The sequence below is a fragment of the Bubalus kerabau genome, chromosome X, assembly GCF_029407905.1.
Source record: "Bubalus kerabau isolate K-KA32 ecotype Philippines breed swamp buffalo chromosome X, PCC_UOA_SB_1v2, whole genome shotgun sequence".
Lineage (NCBI taxonomy): Eukaryota > Metazoa > Chordata > Mammalia > Artiodactyla > Bovidae > Bubalus > Bubalus kerabau.
The window spans coordinates 29,808,045-29,827,032 of NC_073647.1; the positions used below are offsets into that span (position 1 = coordinate 29,808,045).

Consider the following 18,988-nt stretch of genomic DNA (forward strand, 5'->3'; position numbering starts at 1 on the left):
TCTTTTCAGCATCTGATGTTTATTTTAATTGCAGCCATCAGTTTATTATGTTAGTGTGAGAGTCTTTCCTTGGTTGGCCATTTCTACGAAAGCAGACCTCTGGAGACACAGTTCTACACTGTCTGACCTTTTCGAGTCAGTTACTGGCTGCCCAGCTTGTACTTCTCCAGGGTCTCTTATTCTGGCGCGGCTGAGCTTATCTTCTCTTTGGATTCTGCCTCCTTCTTTGATCCCGCCTCATATTTTGGTACCTTTTACGGCTTTGATTCAGTTTCTTACGTGCACAGGAACGGAGAAAACAGTTGGGTTTTCTGGTTTTCTTCACCTTCTTCGACTGAGTGGCATATGGTCGGATTTTCTTTCTCAAGGTTCCCTGAAGAGGTCTTCTGACCCTCATGGTCATATTTCGTGCCTGGAAAGACAAGACAAGGGTATGGGATTCTAGGAAAGAAAAAAGCGGAGTTGGAAGGGAGATTTCATGAAAAAGGGATGTGGGCTAATGAGGGCTTTTGTGCCAGGCAAGGGCTGTGTAGAGGTTTGGGGCAGCAAAGTCAATGGAGAACGTGGGGAGCTTAGTTGGAATCATCTTACTTTCACACTGCCTCTGTACCTCCGTTGACAAAGGCTCTTCTTTTGTCCGTTCATCCTTGAGGCAAACCGCATTGTAACTCTTCTTGACTGCAGTGGCTTCCTGATTCCCTTAGTCATGATGATGCCAAGAAGTGGCCTAACCTAGAATCTCTGCCCCTGATCTCCCTATTTATACCCTTTCAGGACAATGAGGAGCCACACCCTTCAATCTGATTGGTCAGTTAGGCACCACCCCAGCCAATAGCATCTTGGGGGGCTTAGACATCACAATGTACCACTGTGGCCATCAACATGGGCTAGTGGATGCTGAGGGAGGCCATTTTATAACTTCTCCACTGCTGACACCTCTGTGTGTCTGATTCTGGGGAGTGGTGATTCAGGGCCATGGTGTTTCTCCTCATGACCTTCAAACTTCCTTTCAGTTCCCTTTATCCTTTGACTTATATGTGCCACTTCAACACTCCTGCCTCCTTCATCCCTCTGTAAACATCTGCCAAACCCTTTCTGTCCCACTTCAGCCTTTCAGAGTAATCACTTCATCTCTAGCCCACCTTCTGCCTGTTGGGGGTTCCTGAGGGGCTTAAGGAACTTAAGAGCAAGCACTTAAGGTGGAAAAAGGTAATTAAGAACAGGTTGGGTGTTTCATCTACTGTGATGAGCTTTAACGACCCCCAGACTTGGTGAATGCTCAGTCTGTTGCCCAAAGTTTAATACACAGTCTCCATCAGATTACACATCAGAACAAAGACACTTTTCCATGTCTCCTCCACTAAATTTTTTGGGACACTTCAACTCTCATATTGAGCCAGGAAACTCAACTTGCCCCATCTACCAGAAAAACATTCTTGATTATTATTATTATTATTTATTAAGGAAATGTGCTCAAAGTCAAAAGTCAGTTCACCACTCTACCACTGAGTCTTGACTAAATCATTTCCCCAGTCATCCCTCCTTGTCAGTTATCAGTAGGTAGGGCCCATTGCAGTGCTGACCAATAGCTGAGCAGGACAAGTACCTGCAGGTAGCTCAGTGATAGTTGGTTGCTTGTGGGTGGGGCCAATGAGGCACTGACCAATGGCTGAGCAAGTCCTGTTGCCTAGTAACAGGATGCAGAGTAATAAGGCACAGCAATGGCTACCTGCGAAGGGCTGTGCTCTGTTACATAAGGACACTTTGGGTCCAGGGTGCTGGAATCTTTTTGATTGACTCATTTCCGACCTCAGATTTGATTTCACATAATTAGTTAACTTTTGCATATCATACTTTTCATTATATTCCCAGGCATAGCTGTCACCAGTGCTGTCATCTCTATGCCCCTCCAACAGCTGCCACTTGATCACATGCTCAGCATATAGTGTAAATAGTTCAAAGCCAACAAAAATGTGAAGTCCAGCCCACCCTGAAAACTACTTTGACAAACCTTAAATTCACAGTGATTCTGACACTATTTGCAGTGTAACAGAGCAGGATGAGCACAGCCCTTAACAGGAAGCCATTGGTGTGCTTCATTGCAAGCCATCCTGTCCCTAGGCAACAGGTGCTGCTCAAACATTGCTTGGTGCCTCAGAGGGCCCCATTCACAAGCAGCCAACTGTCAATGAGTGACCATTAGTTGTCCTGCTTAGCTGTTGGTCAGCACCACAGTGGGCCCTGCCCACAGGTTACTTACTATCAATGAGGGGGCCATTGGGAAAGTGATTAAGTCAAGGGTGGTGTGGTGGTCATCAGGAGGAGACTGAGATAAGAGGCAGATTCAGGCCTCCTTCTGGAGGCCCTGGAGCTCACGCAGACTTGGGCCAGTGGGTGAGCTGGAGGGCCCAGGGAATACACTGGGGACTAGATGTTGTAGCACTCCATAGCCCTCACTAAGGCCCTCCACTAGCCTTGGCCAAAGCCTTGAGAAGCAGTGTACCTCTCCCGCATCCCTGTCGCTGCGACCTACTAGCAGTGGTTTTCTTTCTGGGTCTCAGTCTGTGAGAACTGGTCTCCCCATTTGGATGCCCTGAGGACGGACACTGAGGACCTATTATGTTGCATGCCTGTCTCCGTCAGGGATGACGGCTGGGCAGAGTGTGGGAACCTGGCACTGAAGGAGCTGCTGGCTGAGATCTGCTTCCCCTTAACCGGGACTGGGACATTGCAGGCTGAAAGCTGTGCCTTGAGACTGCCCTTTCAGGTCAGGACAGAGAATAACATTCATCTAGTAGAGGTTTATAGGAACATCATTACCTGACCATGACCTAACCTTAAGCACAAAGGGTATGACACCAAGAAGTCTGCAGCAACTTACCACGACTCTCTCTAACATTTGATTTTACATGCACTTACTGAAAACTTTTACTAACTTTGGGTTCTTAGGGCATGAACCACCCATCTCCTTGTATCAATCTTTAATCAACCTTTCTCTGTTCCAAACTTTAAGGTTAAGTTTTGATGGGCCTCATTCTGCGTCAGGCACATGGACTTGCAATTTGAATAACAACGGTATTGTCTAAGGACAGACTTTGCCTCTCTTAAACAACGGCAGAGACTGGCCAAGTGCTCACAATTATCCATGAAATACACGCTGACTCGGCTTGGCTAAACTTTAGCCAAGCTTCTCTCCTGTGAACTTCCGATTTCCCCCAAGCCTGAGCAAGCGCTAAGATTCAAACATTTCTGTCTCCCTTAACAGCTCATTCTGAGAATCAGCTCACTATCAGAGAGAAACAATTCCTGTTAAACTGCTCCATCATGCTGTCTGCTCATCCATCCCCACCACTGGCCCCATCACACACACACACACACACACACACACACACACACACACAGAGTTCCTGTTGACCCTACTCATCCTTCCATGTTAAAGAAACATCTTTTTCTGTTCTATTTTGAGACATGCCAGGATCTGTGCTCAAAACATTTTCCCTATTGCAATCAGTTCCGTTCAATGGCTCAGTCATTTCTGACTCTCTGAGACCCTATTGTCTGCAGCACATCAGGCTTCACTGTCCATCACCAACACCCAGAGCTTGCTTAAAATTCAAGCCCATCAAGTTGGTGATGCCATCCAACCATCTCATCCTTTGTCGTCCCCTTCTCCTCTGGCCTTCAATCTTTCCCTGCATCTGGGTCTTTTCCAATGAGTCAGTTCTTTGCCTCAGATGGCCAAAGTATTGGAGCTTCAGCATTAGTCCTTCCAATGAATATTCAGGACTGATTTCCTCTAGGATTGACTGCATTGATTTCCTTGCAGTCCAAGGGACTCTCGGGAGTCTTCCCCAACACCACAGTTCAAAAGAATCAGTTCTTCAGTGCTCAGCTTTCTTTATGGTCCAACTCTCCCATGCATACATGACTGTTGGGAAAACTTAGCTTTGACATATGGACCTTTGTCGGTAAAGTAATGTCTCTTCCTTTTAATACACTGTCTAGGTGGGTCATAGCTTTTCTTCCAAGGAGTAAGCGTCCTTTCATTTCATGGCTGCAGTCACCATCTGCAGTGGTTTTGGAGCCCAAAAAAGAAAGCCTGACACTGGTTCCACTGTTTCCCCATCTATTTCCCATGAAGTGATGGGACCAGATGCCATGATCTGCGTTTTCTGAATGTTGAGTTTTAAGCCAACTTTTTCACTCTCCTCTCTCACTTTCATCCAGAGGCTTTTTAGTTCCTCTTCACTTTCTGCCATAAGGGTGGTGTCATCTGCATATCTGAGGTTATTGATATTTTTCCCGGCAATCTTGAGTCCAGCTTGTGCTTCTTCCAGCCCAGCGTTTCTCATGTTGTACTCTGCATAGAAGTTAAATGAGCCGGGGCACGATATACAGCCTTGACATACTCCTTTTCCTATTTGGAACCAGGCTGTGGTTCCATGTCCACCTCTAACTGTTGCTTCCTGACCTGCATACAAGTTTCTCAAGAGGCAGGTCAGGTGGTCTGGTATTCCCGTCTCTTTCAGAATTTTCCACAGTTTATTGTGGTCCACACAGTCAAAGGCTTCGGCATAGTCAATAAAGCAGAAATAGATGTTTTTCTGGAACTCTCTTGCTGTTTTGATGATCCAAGAAAAGACCAATACATAGAAAACTGTAAAGTGCTGATGAAAGAAATCAAAGATCACACAAATAGATGGAGAAATATACCATGTTCATGGATCAGAATGATCAGTATAGTGAAAATGAGTACACAACACACAGCAATCTATAGATTCAATGCAATCCCTATCAAGCTACCAATGGTATTTTTCACAGAACTAGAACAAATAGCTTCACAGTTTGTATGGAAATACAGAAAACCTCGAATAGCCCAAAGCAACCTTGCCAAAGAAGAATGGAACTGGAGGAATCAACCTGCCTGACTTCAGGCTCTACTACAAAGCTACAGTCATCAAAACAGTATGGTACTGGCACAGAGGCAGAAATACAGATCAAGGGAACAAAATAGAAAGCCCAGAGATAAATCCACGCACCTATGGGCACCTTACATTTGACAAAGGAGGCAAGAATATACAATGGAGAAAAGACACCCTCTTTAAGAAGAGGTGCTGGGAAAAATGGTCAACCACTTGTAAAAGAATGAAAGTAGAACACTGTCTAACACCATACACAAAATAAATTCAAAATGGATTAAAGATCTAAACATAAGACCAGAAACTATAAAACTCCTAGAGGCAAACCTAGGCAAAGCACTCTCTGACATAAATCACAGCAGGATACTCTATGACCCACCTCCCAGAGTAATGGAAATAAATGAACAGGACCAAATTATATAGCAAAATAGCACAAATAAATGAATAGGGCCAAATTAAATTCAAAAGCTTTTGCACAACAAAGGAAAGTATAAGCAAGGTGAAAAGACAGCCTTCAGAATGGGAGGAAGTAAGAGCAAACAAAGCAGCTGACAAAGAAATAATCTCAAAAATATAAAAGCAGCTCCCACAGCTCAATTGTAGAACAAGAAATGACCAATTCAAAAAACGGGCCGAAGAACTAAACAGACATTTCTCCATAGAAGACATACAGATGGCTAACAAACCCATGAAGAGATGCTCTACATCACTCAGTATCAGAGAAATGCAAATCCAGACGACCTTGAGGTACCATCTCATGCTGGTCAGAATGGCTGTTACCCAAAAGTCTACAAACAATAAATGCTGGAGAGGGTGTGGAGAAAAGGGAACCCTCTCACTTTGTTGGTGGGAATGCAAACTAGTACAGCCACTACAGAGAATAGTGTGGAGTCTCCTTAAAAAACTGAAAATAGAACTGCCATATGACCCAGGAATCCGACTGCTGGGCATACATACTGAGGAAACCAGAATTGAAAGAAACATGTGTACTGCAGTGTTCATTGCCGCACTCTTAATAATAGCCAGGACATTGAAGCAACCTAGAAGTCCATGAGCTGACTAAATGATAAGAGAGCTGTTTTACATATACACAATGGAATATTACTCATCCATTAAAAAGAATACGTTTGAATCAGTTTCAATGAGGTGGATGAAACTGGAGCCTATTATATAAAGTGGACGAAGTCAGAAAGAAACACACCAATACAGTACACTAACACATATATATGGAATTTAGAAAGATGGCAATGATGACCCTATATGCAAGAAAGCAAAAGAGACACAGATGTATAGAAGAGTCTTTTGGGCTCCGTGGGAGAAGGCGAGGGTAGGATGATTTGAGAAAATAACATTGAAGCATGTATATTATCATATATGATACAGATTGCTACTCCAGGTTTGATGCATGTGACAGGGTGCTCAGGGGTGGTGCATTGGGATGACCCTGAGGAATGGGATTGAAGCGATGTTGGAGGGGTTTCAGTATGGGAACACATGTAGACCTATGGCTGATTCATGTCAATGTATAGCAAAAACCACTACAATATTGTAAAGTAATAAGCCTCCAAGTAAAATAAATAAATTAATTTAAAGAATAAAGATAAAAAAGCCTCCCCCCCCCAAAAAAAAAAAAAAAAACATGTGGATTAAAAGACTAAGATCATGGTATCTGGTCCCATCACTTCATGGCAAATAGAAGTGGGGAAAAGTGAAAGCACTGACATATTTTATTTTCTTGGATTCCAAAATCAATGAGGACAGTGACTGAAGCCATGAAATAAGAAGATGCTTGCTCCTTGAAGGAAAGCTATGACAAACCTAGAGAGTGTATTACAATACAGTGATACAGCTTTGCCAACAAAGATCTGTATAGTCAAAGCTGTGATTTTTCCAGTAGTCATGTATGAATGTTAGAGTTTGACCATAAAGAAGGCTGAGTACCATACTGAGTGGTTTAGAACTGTGGTGCTGGAGAAGACTCTTGCGAGTCCCCTGGACTGCACGTAGATCCAACCAGTCGGATCTAAAGGGAGTCAACGCTGACTATTCATTGGAAGGACTGATGCTGAAGCTAAAGTTCCAATACTTAGGCCACCTGTGGTGAGAGCTAACTCATTGGAAAAGACCTTGATGCTGGGAAAGACTGAAAGCAAACTGAGAAGGGGGCAGCAGAGGATGAGATGTTTAGATAGCATCACTGACTCAATGAACATGAATTTGAGTAAATGCTAAGATGTAGTGGAGGACACAGGAGCCCTGAATGTTACAGTACAAGGGGTCACAAAGAGTCAGACAGGACTTAGGGAGCAAACAACAACAATAGCTCTCACTGGAAACACTAAAAATTGGATGATTTTGGTTACAAATTATACATGTAACATATTTGTATGATACAAATCATGCATATCACAAAATGGTTTGGCCTTTCGGTTCTAGTATTTTTATACCATCCTTTGGAAGGGGGATGCAGTTTAACATTAATTTTAATAGGAATAGATTCAGCAATGTAGCCAGTTCAAATGCAAAGATATTAATATTTCAAAAAAGAATTATAATAGTCAATTTGTGTTCAATGAAATTCAAAAATAATTTTAATCATTTTCAAATTAATAAAGATATCTCCAATTTTTCAACCACTTTGACTTATTAATTCATTGCTCATTCCTTTTGGGAAATGCTAATCCTCATTCAAATGAAATTATTGCAGCCACATGTGGTCTTCTGAGAAATCATAGGGTATATTGAGAAAAAAGAAAATGTATCTGAGTCAAAATACTTGGTTTCAGCTTTTAGGCATACCACTGGTTTGACACGCAACATTTAGCAGATTGTTCTGTCTTTTGGATTCTGTTTTCTATTTATTTATAAAAAGCATTTACTGGCGGTCCTAAGATGGCAGAGGAATAGGACGGGGAGATCACTTTCTCCCCCACAAACTCATCAAAAGAACATTTGAACGCTGAGTAAATTCCACAAAACAACTTCTGAATGCTGGCAGAGGACATCAGGCACCCAGAAAAGCAGCCCATTGTCTTTAAAAGGAGGTAGAAAAAAATATAAAAGACAAAAAGAGAGACAAAAGAGGTAGTGATGGAGCTCCATCCCGGGAAGGGGGTCTTAAAAAGAAAGAAGTTTCCAAATACCAGGAAACACTCTCACTGCCGAGTCTGTGGTGAGCCTTGGAACCACATAGGGCAACGTAACTGGAGGAAAAATAAATAAATAATTAAAACCCACAGATCACATGCCCAATGGTAACTCCCCCAGCAGAGAAGCAGCACAGAGGACTGCATCCGGCACTAGCAAGCAGGGGCTGGGCAGGGAGGTGCAGGCTGCACTGCTTAGAGTAAGAACCGGTCCTGAATGCCCTGAGGGCAATCTGAAGGAACTAACTTGGAATAGCAAACCAGACTGTGGGATAGCTACCATGCGAAAAGCCCTAACCTAAGACACTGCCAGGCCTGCTCACATAACAAAAGACTGAGCAGAGCTAGCCAGCTGCAGAGCATCCCCCTCTGGTGACAGGCAGCCAGAGCTAGAAGGGGGCGATTGTGGCCCCAGAGAGGCATTATCTACCAAACTGCAAGCAGGCTTCATTGCTAACTAAGACTTCTTGGGATTCTGGATGGTCAACATCCACCTGAGAAGGTGCGCCGGTTGTACACCCAGAAAACCAAGTGGCAAGGACAGGGGAGGCGATAAGTCACAGCGACCACTCTTGCCAAACAGCTGGTCACCTGAACTGCTCGGACCTGGGAAGGGCACAAAACACAGGCCCAACCGAGTCTGTGCCTCTGAGGACTACCGGAGTACCTGAACCTGAGTGGCTTAGACCTGGGAAGTGCATACAACCCAGGGCCGGCCTCAGACAGTTCCCGGAAAGCAACTTAGAGCCTAAGCAGTGTTGACAGGGAAAGCACAGACTCCTTGAGCGGGGGCAAACCCAATGTGGCCGAGACACTGTGAACACACACCAGTGTTATTTGTTTGCAGCGTCCCTCCCTCCCCACAGCACGACTGAACAAGTGAGCCTAAAAAAGTGTCCACCACTGCCCCCTTGTGTCAGGGCAGAAATTAGACACTGAAGAGACGAGCAAACAGAAGAAGCTAAGAGGGAACCTCCTTGGAAGTGACAGGTGCAATAGATTAAAACCCTGTAGTTAGTACCAACTACGTAGGAAGGGACCTATAGATCTTTAGAAATATAAGCCCGATCAAGGAACTATCTGAAAATGAACTAACCCCACACTGCCCACAACAACAAGAGAGAAAGTACTAGATATATTTTTACTACTTTTACTATCATTCTTTATTTAAAAAAAATAATTTTTAAGTCCTCTATTACTCCTTTAATTTTCATTTTTATTGCCTACTATTACTTTGCAAAAACAAACAAACAAAAACAAAAAGAGAGAGAGCGCCCCTATTTTTTAAAACAAACTTCATATATATATATATATATATATATATATATACTATAATTTTTGTGACTTTTTTTCTTTAATATTGCATTATTGAAAATCCAACCTCTACTCTAGATTTTTAATCTTTGCTTTTTGGTATTTGTTATCAATTTTGTACCTTTAAGAAACCAATCTTCAGTACCCATTTGTACATGGGAGTGAGATTACTGGCTTGACTCTTCTCTCCCCTTTTGGACTCTCCTTTTTCTTCACCAGGTAGCCTCTATCTCCTCCCTCCCCCTTCTCTTCTCTACCCAACTCTGTAAATCTCTTTGTGTGTTCCGGACGGTGGAGAACACTTAGGGAATTGATTACTGGCTGGATCTGTCTCTCTCCTTTTGATTCCCCCTTTATCCTCCTGGCCACCTCTCTCTCCTTCCTCCCTCTTCTCTTCTCTGTATAACTCTGTGAACATCTCTGAGCGGTCCAGACTGTGGAGCACACATAAGGAAGTGATTACTGTCTAGCTTGCTGTCTCCTCTTTTGATTCAACCTCATTTCATTTGGGTCACCTCTATCTCCCTCCTCCCTCTTCTCTTCTCCATGTAGCTCTGTGAACTCTCTGGGTGTCCCTCACTGTGGAGAAACTTTTCATCATTAACCTAGATGTTTTATCAATGGTGCTGTATAGATGGAGAAGTCTTGAGGCTACTGTAAAAAATAAGACTGAAAACCAGAAGCAGGAGGCTTAAGTCCCAATCCTGAGAACACCAGATAACTCCTGACTGTAGGGAACATTAATCAACAGGAGCTCATCAAACGCCTCCATACCTGCACTGAAACCAAGCATCACCCAAGGGCCAACAAGTTCCAGAGCAAGACATACCACACAAATTCTCCAGCAACACAGGAACACAGCCCGGAGCTTCAATATACAGGCTGCCCAGTCACTCCAAACTCACTGACATCTCATAACTCATTACTGGACACTTCATTGCACTCCAGAGAGAAGAAATCCAGCTCACCCACCAGAACACCGACTCAAGCTTCCCTAACCAGGAAACCTTGACAAGCCACCTGTACAACCTCACCCATTTTTACTTGGGAGTGAGATTACTGGCTTGACTCCACTCTCCCCTTTTGGAAGAGGAAACTCCACAGCAATATAAACAAGAGGAAGAGACAGGGAAATACCCAGCAGGTAAATGAACAGGATAAATGCCCACCAAACCAAACCAAAGAGGAAGAGATAGGGAATCTACCTGATAAAGAATTCTGAATAATGATAGTGAAATTGATCCAAAATCTTGAAAACAAAATGGAATCACAGATAAATACCTTAGAGACAAGGATTGAGAAGATGCAAGAAAGGTTTAACAAGGACCTATAAGAAATAAAAAAAGTCAATATATAATGAATAATGCAATAAATGAGATCAAAAACACTCTGGAGGGAACAAATAGTAGACTAATGGAGGCAAAGATAGGATTAGTGAGGTAAAAGATAGAATGGTAGAAATAAATGAATCAGAGAGGAATAAAGAAAAATGAATTAAAAGAAATGAGGACAATCTCATAGACTTCTGGGACAATGTTAAATGCCCCAACATTCAAATCATAGGAGTCCCAGAAGAAGAAGACAACAAGAAAGACCATGAGAGAATACTTGAGGAGATAATAGTTGAAAACTTCCCTAAAATGGGGAAGGAAATGATCACCCAAGTCCAAGAAACCCAGAGAGTCCTAAACAGGATAAACCCAAGGTGAAACACCCCAAGACACATATTAATCAAATTAACAAAGATCAAACACAGAGAACAAATATTAAAAGCAGCAATGGAAAAACAACAAATAACACACAAGGGGATTCCCATAAGGATAAAAGCTGATCTTTCAATAAAAACTCTTCAGGCCAGGAGGGAATGGCAGGATATACTTAAAGTGATGAAAGAAAATAACCTACATCCCAGATTACTGTACCAAGCAAGGATCTCATTCAAATATGAAGGAGAAATCAAAAGCTTTACAGACAAGCAAAAGCTCAGAGAATTCAGCACCACCAAACCAGCTCTCCAACAAATGCTGAGGGATCTTCTCTAGACAGGAAACACAAAAAGGGATATAAACTCGAACACAAAACAATAAAGTAAATGGCAATGGGATCATACTTATCAATAATTACCTTAAATGTAAATGGGTTGAATGCCCCAACCAAAAGACAAAGACTGGCTGAATCGATACAAAAAGAAGACCCCTATATATTTTGTCTACAAGAAACCCACCTCAAAACAAAGGACACATACAGACTGAAAATGAAGGGCTGGAAAAAGATATTCCACGTGAATAGAGACCAAAAGAAAACAGGAGTAGCAATACTCATAAGAGATAAAATAGACTATAAAACAAAGGCTGTGAAAAGAGACAAAGAAGGGCATTACATAATGATTAAAGGATCAGTCCAAGAAGAAGACACAATTATAAATATATATGCACCCAACATAGGAGCACTGCAATATGTAAAACAAATGTTAACAAGTATGAAAGGGGAAATTAACAATAACACAATAATAGTGGGAGACTGTAATAGCCCACACACACCTATAGATAGATCAACTAAACAGAAACTTAACAAGGAAACACAAACTTTAAATGATACAATAGACCAGTTAGACCTAATTGATATCTATAGGACATTTCATCCCAAAACAATGAATTTCACCTTTTTCTCAAGTGCACATGGAACCTTCTCCAGGATAGATCACATCCTGGGCCATAAATCTAGCCTTGGTAAATTCAAAAAAAAATTGAAATTATTCCAAGCATCTTTTCTGACCACAATGCAGTAAGATTAGATCTCAATTACAGGAGAAAAACTTTTAAAAATTCCAACATATGGAGGCTGAACAACACGCTGCTGAATAACCAACAAATCACAGAAGAAATCAAAAAAGAAATCAAAATATGCATAGAAACGAATGAAAATGAAAACACAACAACCCAAAACCTATGGGACACTGTAAAAGCAGTGCTAAGGGGAAGGTTCAAAGCAATACAGGCATACCTCAAGAAACAAGAAAAACGTCAGATAAATAACCTAACTCTACACCTAAAGCAACTAGAAAAGGAAGAAATGAAGAACCCCAGGATTAGTAGAAGGAAGAAATCTTAAAATGTAGGGCAGAAATAAATGCAAAAGAAACAAAAGAGACCAAAAATCAACAAAGCCAAAAGCTGGTTCTTTGAGAGGATAAATAAAATTGACAAACCATTAGCCAGACTCATCAAGAAACAAAGAGAGAAAAATGAAATCAATACAACTAGAAATGAAAATGGAGAGGTCAAATCAGACAACACAGAAATACAAAGGATCATAAGAGACTGCTATCAGCAATTATATGCCAATAAAATGGACAACTTGGAAGAAATGGACAAATTCTTAGAAAAGTACAACTTTCCAAAACTGAACCAGGAAGAAATAGAAAATCTTAACAGACCCATCACAAGCACAGAAATTGAAACTGTAATCAGAAATCTTCCAGCAAACAAAAGCCCAGGTCCAGATGACTTCACAACTGAATTCTACCAAAAAATTTAGAGAAGAGCTAATGCCTATCCTACTCAAACTCTTCCAGAAAATTGCAGAGGAAGGTAAACTTCCAAACCCATTCTATGAGGCCACCATCACCCTAATACCAAAACCTTACAAAGATGCCACAAAAAAAAAAAGAAAACTACAACCATTGTCACTGATGAACATAGATGCAAAAATCCTTAACAAAATTCTAGCAATCAGAATCCAACAACACATTAAAAAGATCATACATCATGACCAAGTGGGCTTTATCCCAGGAATGCAAGGATTCTTCAATATCCACAAATCAATCAATGTAATACACCATCTTAACAAATTGAAAAATAAAAGCCATATGATTATCTCAATAGATGCAGAGAAAGCCTTTGACAAATTCAACACCGATTTATGATAAAAACTCTCCAGAAAGCAGGAATAGAAGGAACATACCTCAACATAATAAAAGCAATATATGACAAACCCACAGCAAACATTATCCTCAATGGTGAAAAATTGAAAGCACTTCCCCTAAAGTCAGGAACAAGACAAGGATGCCCACTTTCACCACTACTATTCAACATAGTTTTGGAAGTTTTGGCCACAGCAGTCAGAGCAGAAAAAGAAATAAAAGGAATCCAAATTGGAAAAGAAGAAGTAAAGCTCTCACTGTTTGCAGATTTCATGACCGTCTACATAGGAAACCCTAAAGACTCCACCAGAAAATTACTAGAGCTAATAAATGAATATAGTAAAGTTTCAGGATATAAAATCAACAAACAGAAATCCCTTGCATTCCTATACCCTAATAATGAGAAAATAGAGAAAATAAGGACACAATTCCATTCACCATTGCAACAAAAATAATAAAATACTTAGGAATATATCTACCTAAAGAAACAAAAGACCTATATATAGAAAACTATAAGACACTGGTGAACGAAATCAAAGAGGACACTAATAGATGGAGAAATATACCGTGTTCATGGATCAGAAGAATCAATATAGTGAAAATGAGTATTCTACCCAAAGCAATCTATAGATTCAATGCAATCCCTATCAAGCTACCAATGGTATTTTTCACAGGGCTAAAACAAATAATTTCACAATTTGTATGGAAATACAAAAAAAAACTCAAATAGCCAAAGCAATCTTGAGAAAGAAGAATGGAACTGGAGGCATCAACCTACCTGATTTCAGGCTCTACTACAAAGCCACAGTCATCAAGACAGTATGGTACTGGCACAAAGATAGAAATATAGATCAATGGAACAAAATAGAAAGCCCAGAGATAAATCCACACACCTATGGACGCCTTATCTTTGAAAAAGGAGGCAAGAATATACAATGGAGAAAAGACAATCTCTTTAACAAGTGGTGCTGGGAAAACTGGTCAACCACTTGTAAAAGAAAGAAACTAGAACAATTTCTTACATCATACACAAAAATAAACTCAAAATGGATTAAAGATCTAAAAGTAAGACCAGAAACTATAAAACTCCTAGAGGAGAACATAGGCAAAACACTCTCTGACATAAATCACAGCAGGATCCTCTATGACCCACTTCATATAGTAATGGAAATAAAAGCAAAAATAAACAAATGGAACCTAATTAAAATTAAAGGCTTCTGCACAACAATGGAAACTCTAAGCAAGGTGAAAAGACAGCCTTCAGAATGGGAGAAAATAATAGCAAATGAAGCAACTGACAAAGAATTAATCTCAAAAATATACAAGCAACTCCTGCAGCTCAATTCCAGAAAAATAAACGACCCAATCAAAAAATTGGCCAAAGAACTAAATAGACATTTCTCCAAAGAAGACATACAGATGGCTAACAAACACATGAAAAGATGCTCAACATCACTCATTATCAGAGAAATGCAAATCAAAACCACTATGAGGTACCATTTCGTGCCAGTCAGAATGGCTGCTATCCAAGTCTACAAGCAATAAATGCTGGAGAGTGTGTGGAGAAAAGGGAACCCTCTTACACTGTTGATGGGAATGCAAGCTAGTACAGCCACTATGGAGAACAGTGTGGAGATTCCTTAAAAAGCTGGAAATAGACCTGCCATACGATCCAGCAATCCCACTGCTGGGCATACACACTGAGGAAACCAAAATTGAAAGAGACACATGTACCCCAATGTTCATCGCAGCACTGTTTATTATAGCCAGGACACGGAAGCAATCTAGATGTCCATCAGCAGACGAATGGATAAGAAAGCTGTAGTACATACACACCATGGAGTATTACTCAGCCATTAAAAAGAATACATTTGAATCAGTTCTAATGTGTTGGATGAAACTGGAGCCTATTATACAGGGTGAAGTAAGCCAGAAAGAAAAACACCAATACAGTATACTAACACATATATATGGAATTTACAAAGATGGTAATGATAACCCTATATGCAAGATAGCAAAAGAGCCACAGATGTATAGAACAGTCTTTTGGACTCTGTGGGAGAGGGTTAGGGTGGTATGATTTGGGAGAATGGCATTGAAACATGTATAATATCATATGTGAAACAAATCACCAGTCCAGGTTGGATGCATGATACAGGATGCTTGGGGCTGGTGCACTGGGATGACCCAGAGGGATGGTACGGGGAGGGAGGTGGGAGGGGGGTTCAGAATGGGGAACACGTGTATACCTGTGGCAGATTCATGTTGATATATGATAAAACCAATACAATATTGTAAAGTAATTAGCCTCCAATTAAATTTATATTTAAAAAATTACTGATATCTGCCTTCTTTCCTTTATAAAATCTCTATTTGTATAAAACTTAGTAGTAATAAATTTCTTTCATTAATCTTAGTTCAGGGGCAAATGTATGTGACTCAAAGTTCATGTGTAGGAAGAGCTTACAATTCAACTACACATGTGCGTGTGTGCTGAACTGCTTCAGTCATTTTCGACTGTTTGCAACCCTATGGACTGTAACCCACCAGGCTCCTCTGTCCATGGGATTTTTCAGGCAAGAATACTGGACTGAGTTGCCATGCCCTTCTCCAGGGGATCTTCCTGATACAGGGATCAAACCTCAACTACACATGCTGGTTCCCCTGATGTCAGGCCTAGTTTAGTATCTTTCAGTCAATCATTTACTGTTTAAAGACTAGCAACTTGAAATACATGAAGTACAGCATGAACCATGGTCAGCTAACAGCTGTATGTCTTCATAATATTTAATCATTTCAACCTTTTTTGGTTTTCTATTCATTAACTCATGAAATATTTAATAAGTAATTTAAAAAAATCATAACGGACAACTCGCTTATTTCTACTCCTTGAAATTTCACTAAAATTACACAGGATTGGAAATGGTATACAGATTCCTAGGTGGCCTAGTGGTAAAGAATCTGCTTGTCAATGCAGGAGACACAAGAGATGTGGGTTCAATCCCTAGGTTGGGAAGATTTCCTGGAGAAGGAAATGGCAACCCACTCCAGTAATCTTGCCTGGAAAATTCCATGGACGAGAGGAGTCTGGTGGGCTACAGTGCATGGGGTCACAAATAGTCAGATGCTACTGAGCACACATGGAAATGGTATAAAGCCAGAAGGACAAAGAGATTGCAGAAGAGAAAACAGCTAACAATATCAACACATTTTTTAAAGATGGATAGCAAAGTGTTAAGCGACTTAGCAAAGACCAAGAAGCTGAACTTTAAAGGTCCACAGACTAGAGCCCCTCAAGAAGCTAATAATTTGCCCTGAAGACCCTGGAAAATCTTAGATTTGGAGGCACTAGCTACAGAAGAAGGTCATAGGGAATAGGCTTGAAAGTCAAATAGCTTGAAATTCTGTACACAGAGGAGTTAGATTTGCATTCACACATCTCGTTCCCCCCTTCAACTCCACACACCCTTATCTGGGACAGTGTCACTAAATGTAGATATTTATTTCAGGGGATTACTTTTAAAGAAACCTCAGGGTTCTCACACAATCACCTTAAAATGAAACACATCATTTGACAAGCCTTGTTTGTGCCCACAGAGCTCTCAATTCATGTTGAATTAAATGTTTACAGTCTTGATCTGACTTCTGCCTAATAGGTCTAGTTCTCAAGTCTTGCTATAGCCTTCTTCTATACTACTCATCCTGGGATTTCCCTCTAGCTCAGATGGTAAAGTATCTGCCTGCAATGCAGGAGACCTGGGTTTGATACCTAGGTCAGGAAGATACCCCAAAGAAGGAAATGGCAACCCACTCCAGTATTATTGCTTGGAGAATCCCATGGAGAGAGGAGTGTGGTGGGTACAGTCCGTGGGGTCGCAAAGAGTCAGACATGACTGTGACTAACACACACATACTCCTCATCCAAATGAAACTCGCTGTTTCCCATCACCTCTCTTTACTGGTTAGCTTCTCACTTGTCACTTTTAGCCTATTTGTCTTGCATTATGTATCCTGTAACTTCTATTCAATCTTAAGAGACCATTCAATTCCCAGCTATTATATGAAGCTATCTTTTACCTCTCTGATTTGTACTGATGTATATTCATTAAACTTTCATATAACTGTCATTGTATTCTTTATGTTGGCCTTGGCTTACCTTTGCTTAATGCTATTTCTTGATTGTCTCAGGTTGTTGTTGTTCAGTTGCCAAGTCGTGTCTGACTCTGCGACCTCATGGACTGCAGCATGCCAGAGTCTTCTGTTCTCTACTATCTCTTAGAGTTTGCTCAAATTCATGTCCATTGAGTCAGTGATGCCATCCAACCATCTCATCCTCTGTCATCCCCTTCTCCTCCTGCCTTCAATCTTTCCCAGCATCAGGGTCTTTTGCAATGAGTCAGCTCTTTACACCAAGTGGCCAAAATATTGGAGCCTCAGCTTCAGTCTCAATCCTTCCAATGAATATTCAGGGTTGATTTCCTTTAGGATTGATCAGTTTGATCTCATATGAGGGCATTTTGTCCTCTAAATTGAATTTTAATCTCCTCAAGGGGAAAATCTTTTGGGAAGCATTATTTAGCTTATCACAGTACCATAATTTAAGAATATATTTTAAAAAACTTCTGGAAATGGGAAAGATGGTCAAGCAATGTAATATGACTAGGATCAGAGCTTGCAACTGCCATACTGAAAAATATGAATAGAAAAGGGGGGAAAGGTTGAACTAGAATTGGATGCCCAAAATCTCAAGATCTGCACTTCCTCCACTTTCACTGAGCATCTGGCTTCACCCAAACAGGAGTGTAAACCAAGAAAGAGGCAGAGATGTGCCCTGAGGGAGAGATGATCCAATTCAAGTGTGAGATAAGGGATGTCCCAGCTGAAGTCTCAGGCAAAGGGAAAAGTCTCAGGATAGCAGTTGGGTGGCATATCTAGAGAGCAGTGAGTACAAACTGAAGCACAAGAGACAGGAGAGCTTTACAATGTCAGGGAGGATGTCTAAAAATTAAAAGAACTAATAGAGTGCCTATTTGAACATTTGGAAAATTAGTTAAAGATACGTGGACAGTAAGCTGTTTGAAAAAATCAGGCATGCTCCATGCCAGATGACAAAAAATGGTGCAATAAAAGGAGTCAAATGCACATTACATATAATTCAATGAATTCAATGATTAATTCAATGATATCAATGAATGATATCTATTTCATAATAATGCAAGCAGTAGCAACTCTTTTCACCAAAAACTACACTGTAAGTATATCACAAAAATAAATGTCAGGAAGTGGAAGTTGCCACATAGGGATAAATGCAGAGATTGTGTTAATAATCAATAATTTGATAAGGAGCCAAACCAGCTTATTCTTTAAAAATGTGGAGGTAAATATTAGAAGGAAGATTCAAAAGATTTTCAAGCTGTTGCCTCTGAAGTGTGGGTCAGGAATTGGAGACGGATGTGACAAGGGGCTGCTCTATTTTGTTGTAAATCTTTTAGTACTAGTTCATTATTTTTGGCATTGTGCATGGATTCATTTAAAAAATAAAAGCAAAAACAACTCCATAAGTAAATATGAATTGAAACCATGCTATGGCCTGAGGCCATCGTCAGCATGGCAAGTTCTCTGAGCACATAGTGTTTTACATTCCACCAAGTGGTCCTGTCCTCAGTGCTGTTGAAGTCTTTGGCTCC

General features: G+C 40.7%; 1 protein-coding gene across 1 annotated transcript; it reads right to left on the reverse strand.

Annotated features, from left to right (window-relative positions):
- LOC129639497 (spermatid nuclear transition protein 3-like) lies at positions 1 to 1,443 on the reverse strand. Its single transcript, XM_055564650.1, has 2 exons — positions 592 to 1,443; positions 1 to 412 (listed from the first exon to the last, which is right to left on the reverse strand). Exons 1-2 carry the CDS (start codon positions 706 to 708, stop codon positions 197 to 199), a joined length of 333 nt encoding a protein of 110 aa, XP_055420625.1. The 5' UTR covers positions 709 to 1,443; the 3' UTR covers positions 1 to 196.
- Between the last annotated feature and the right edge of the window lie 17,545 nt (positions 1,444 to 18,988).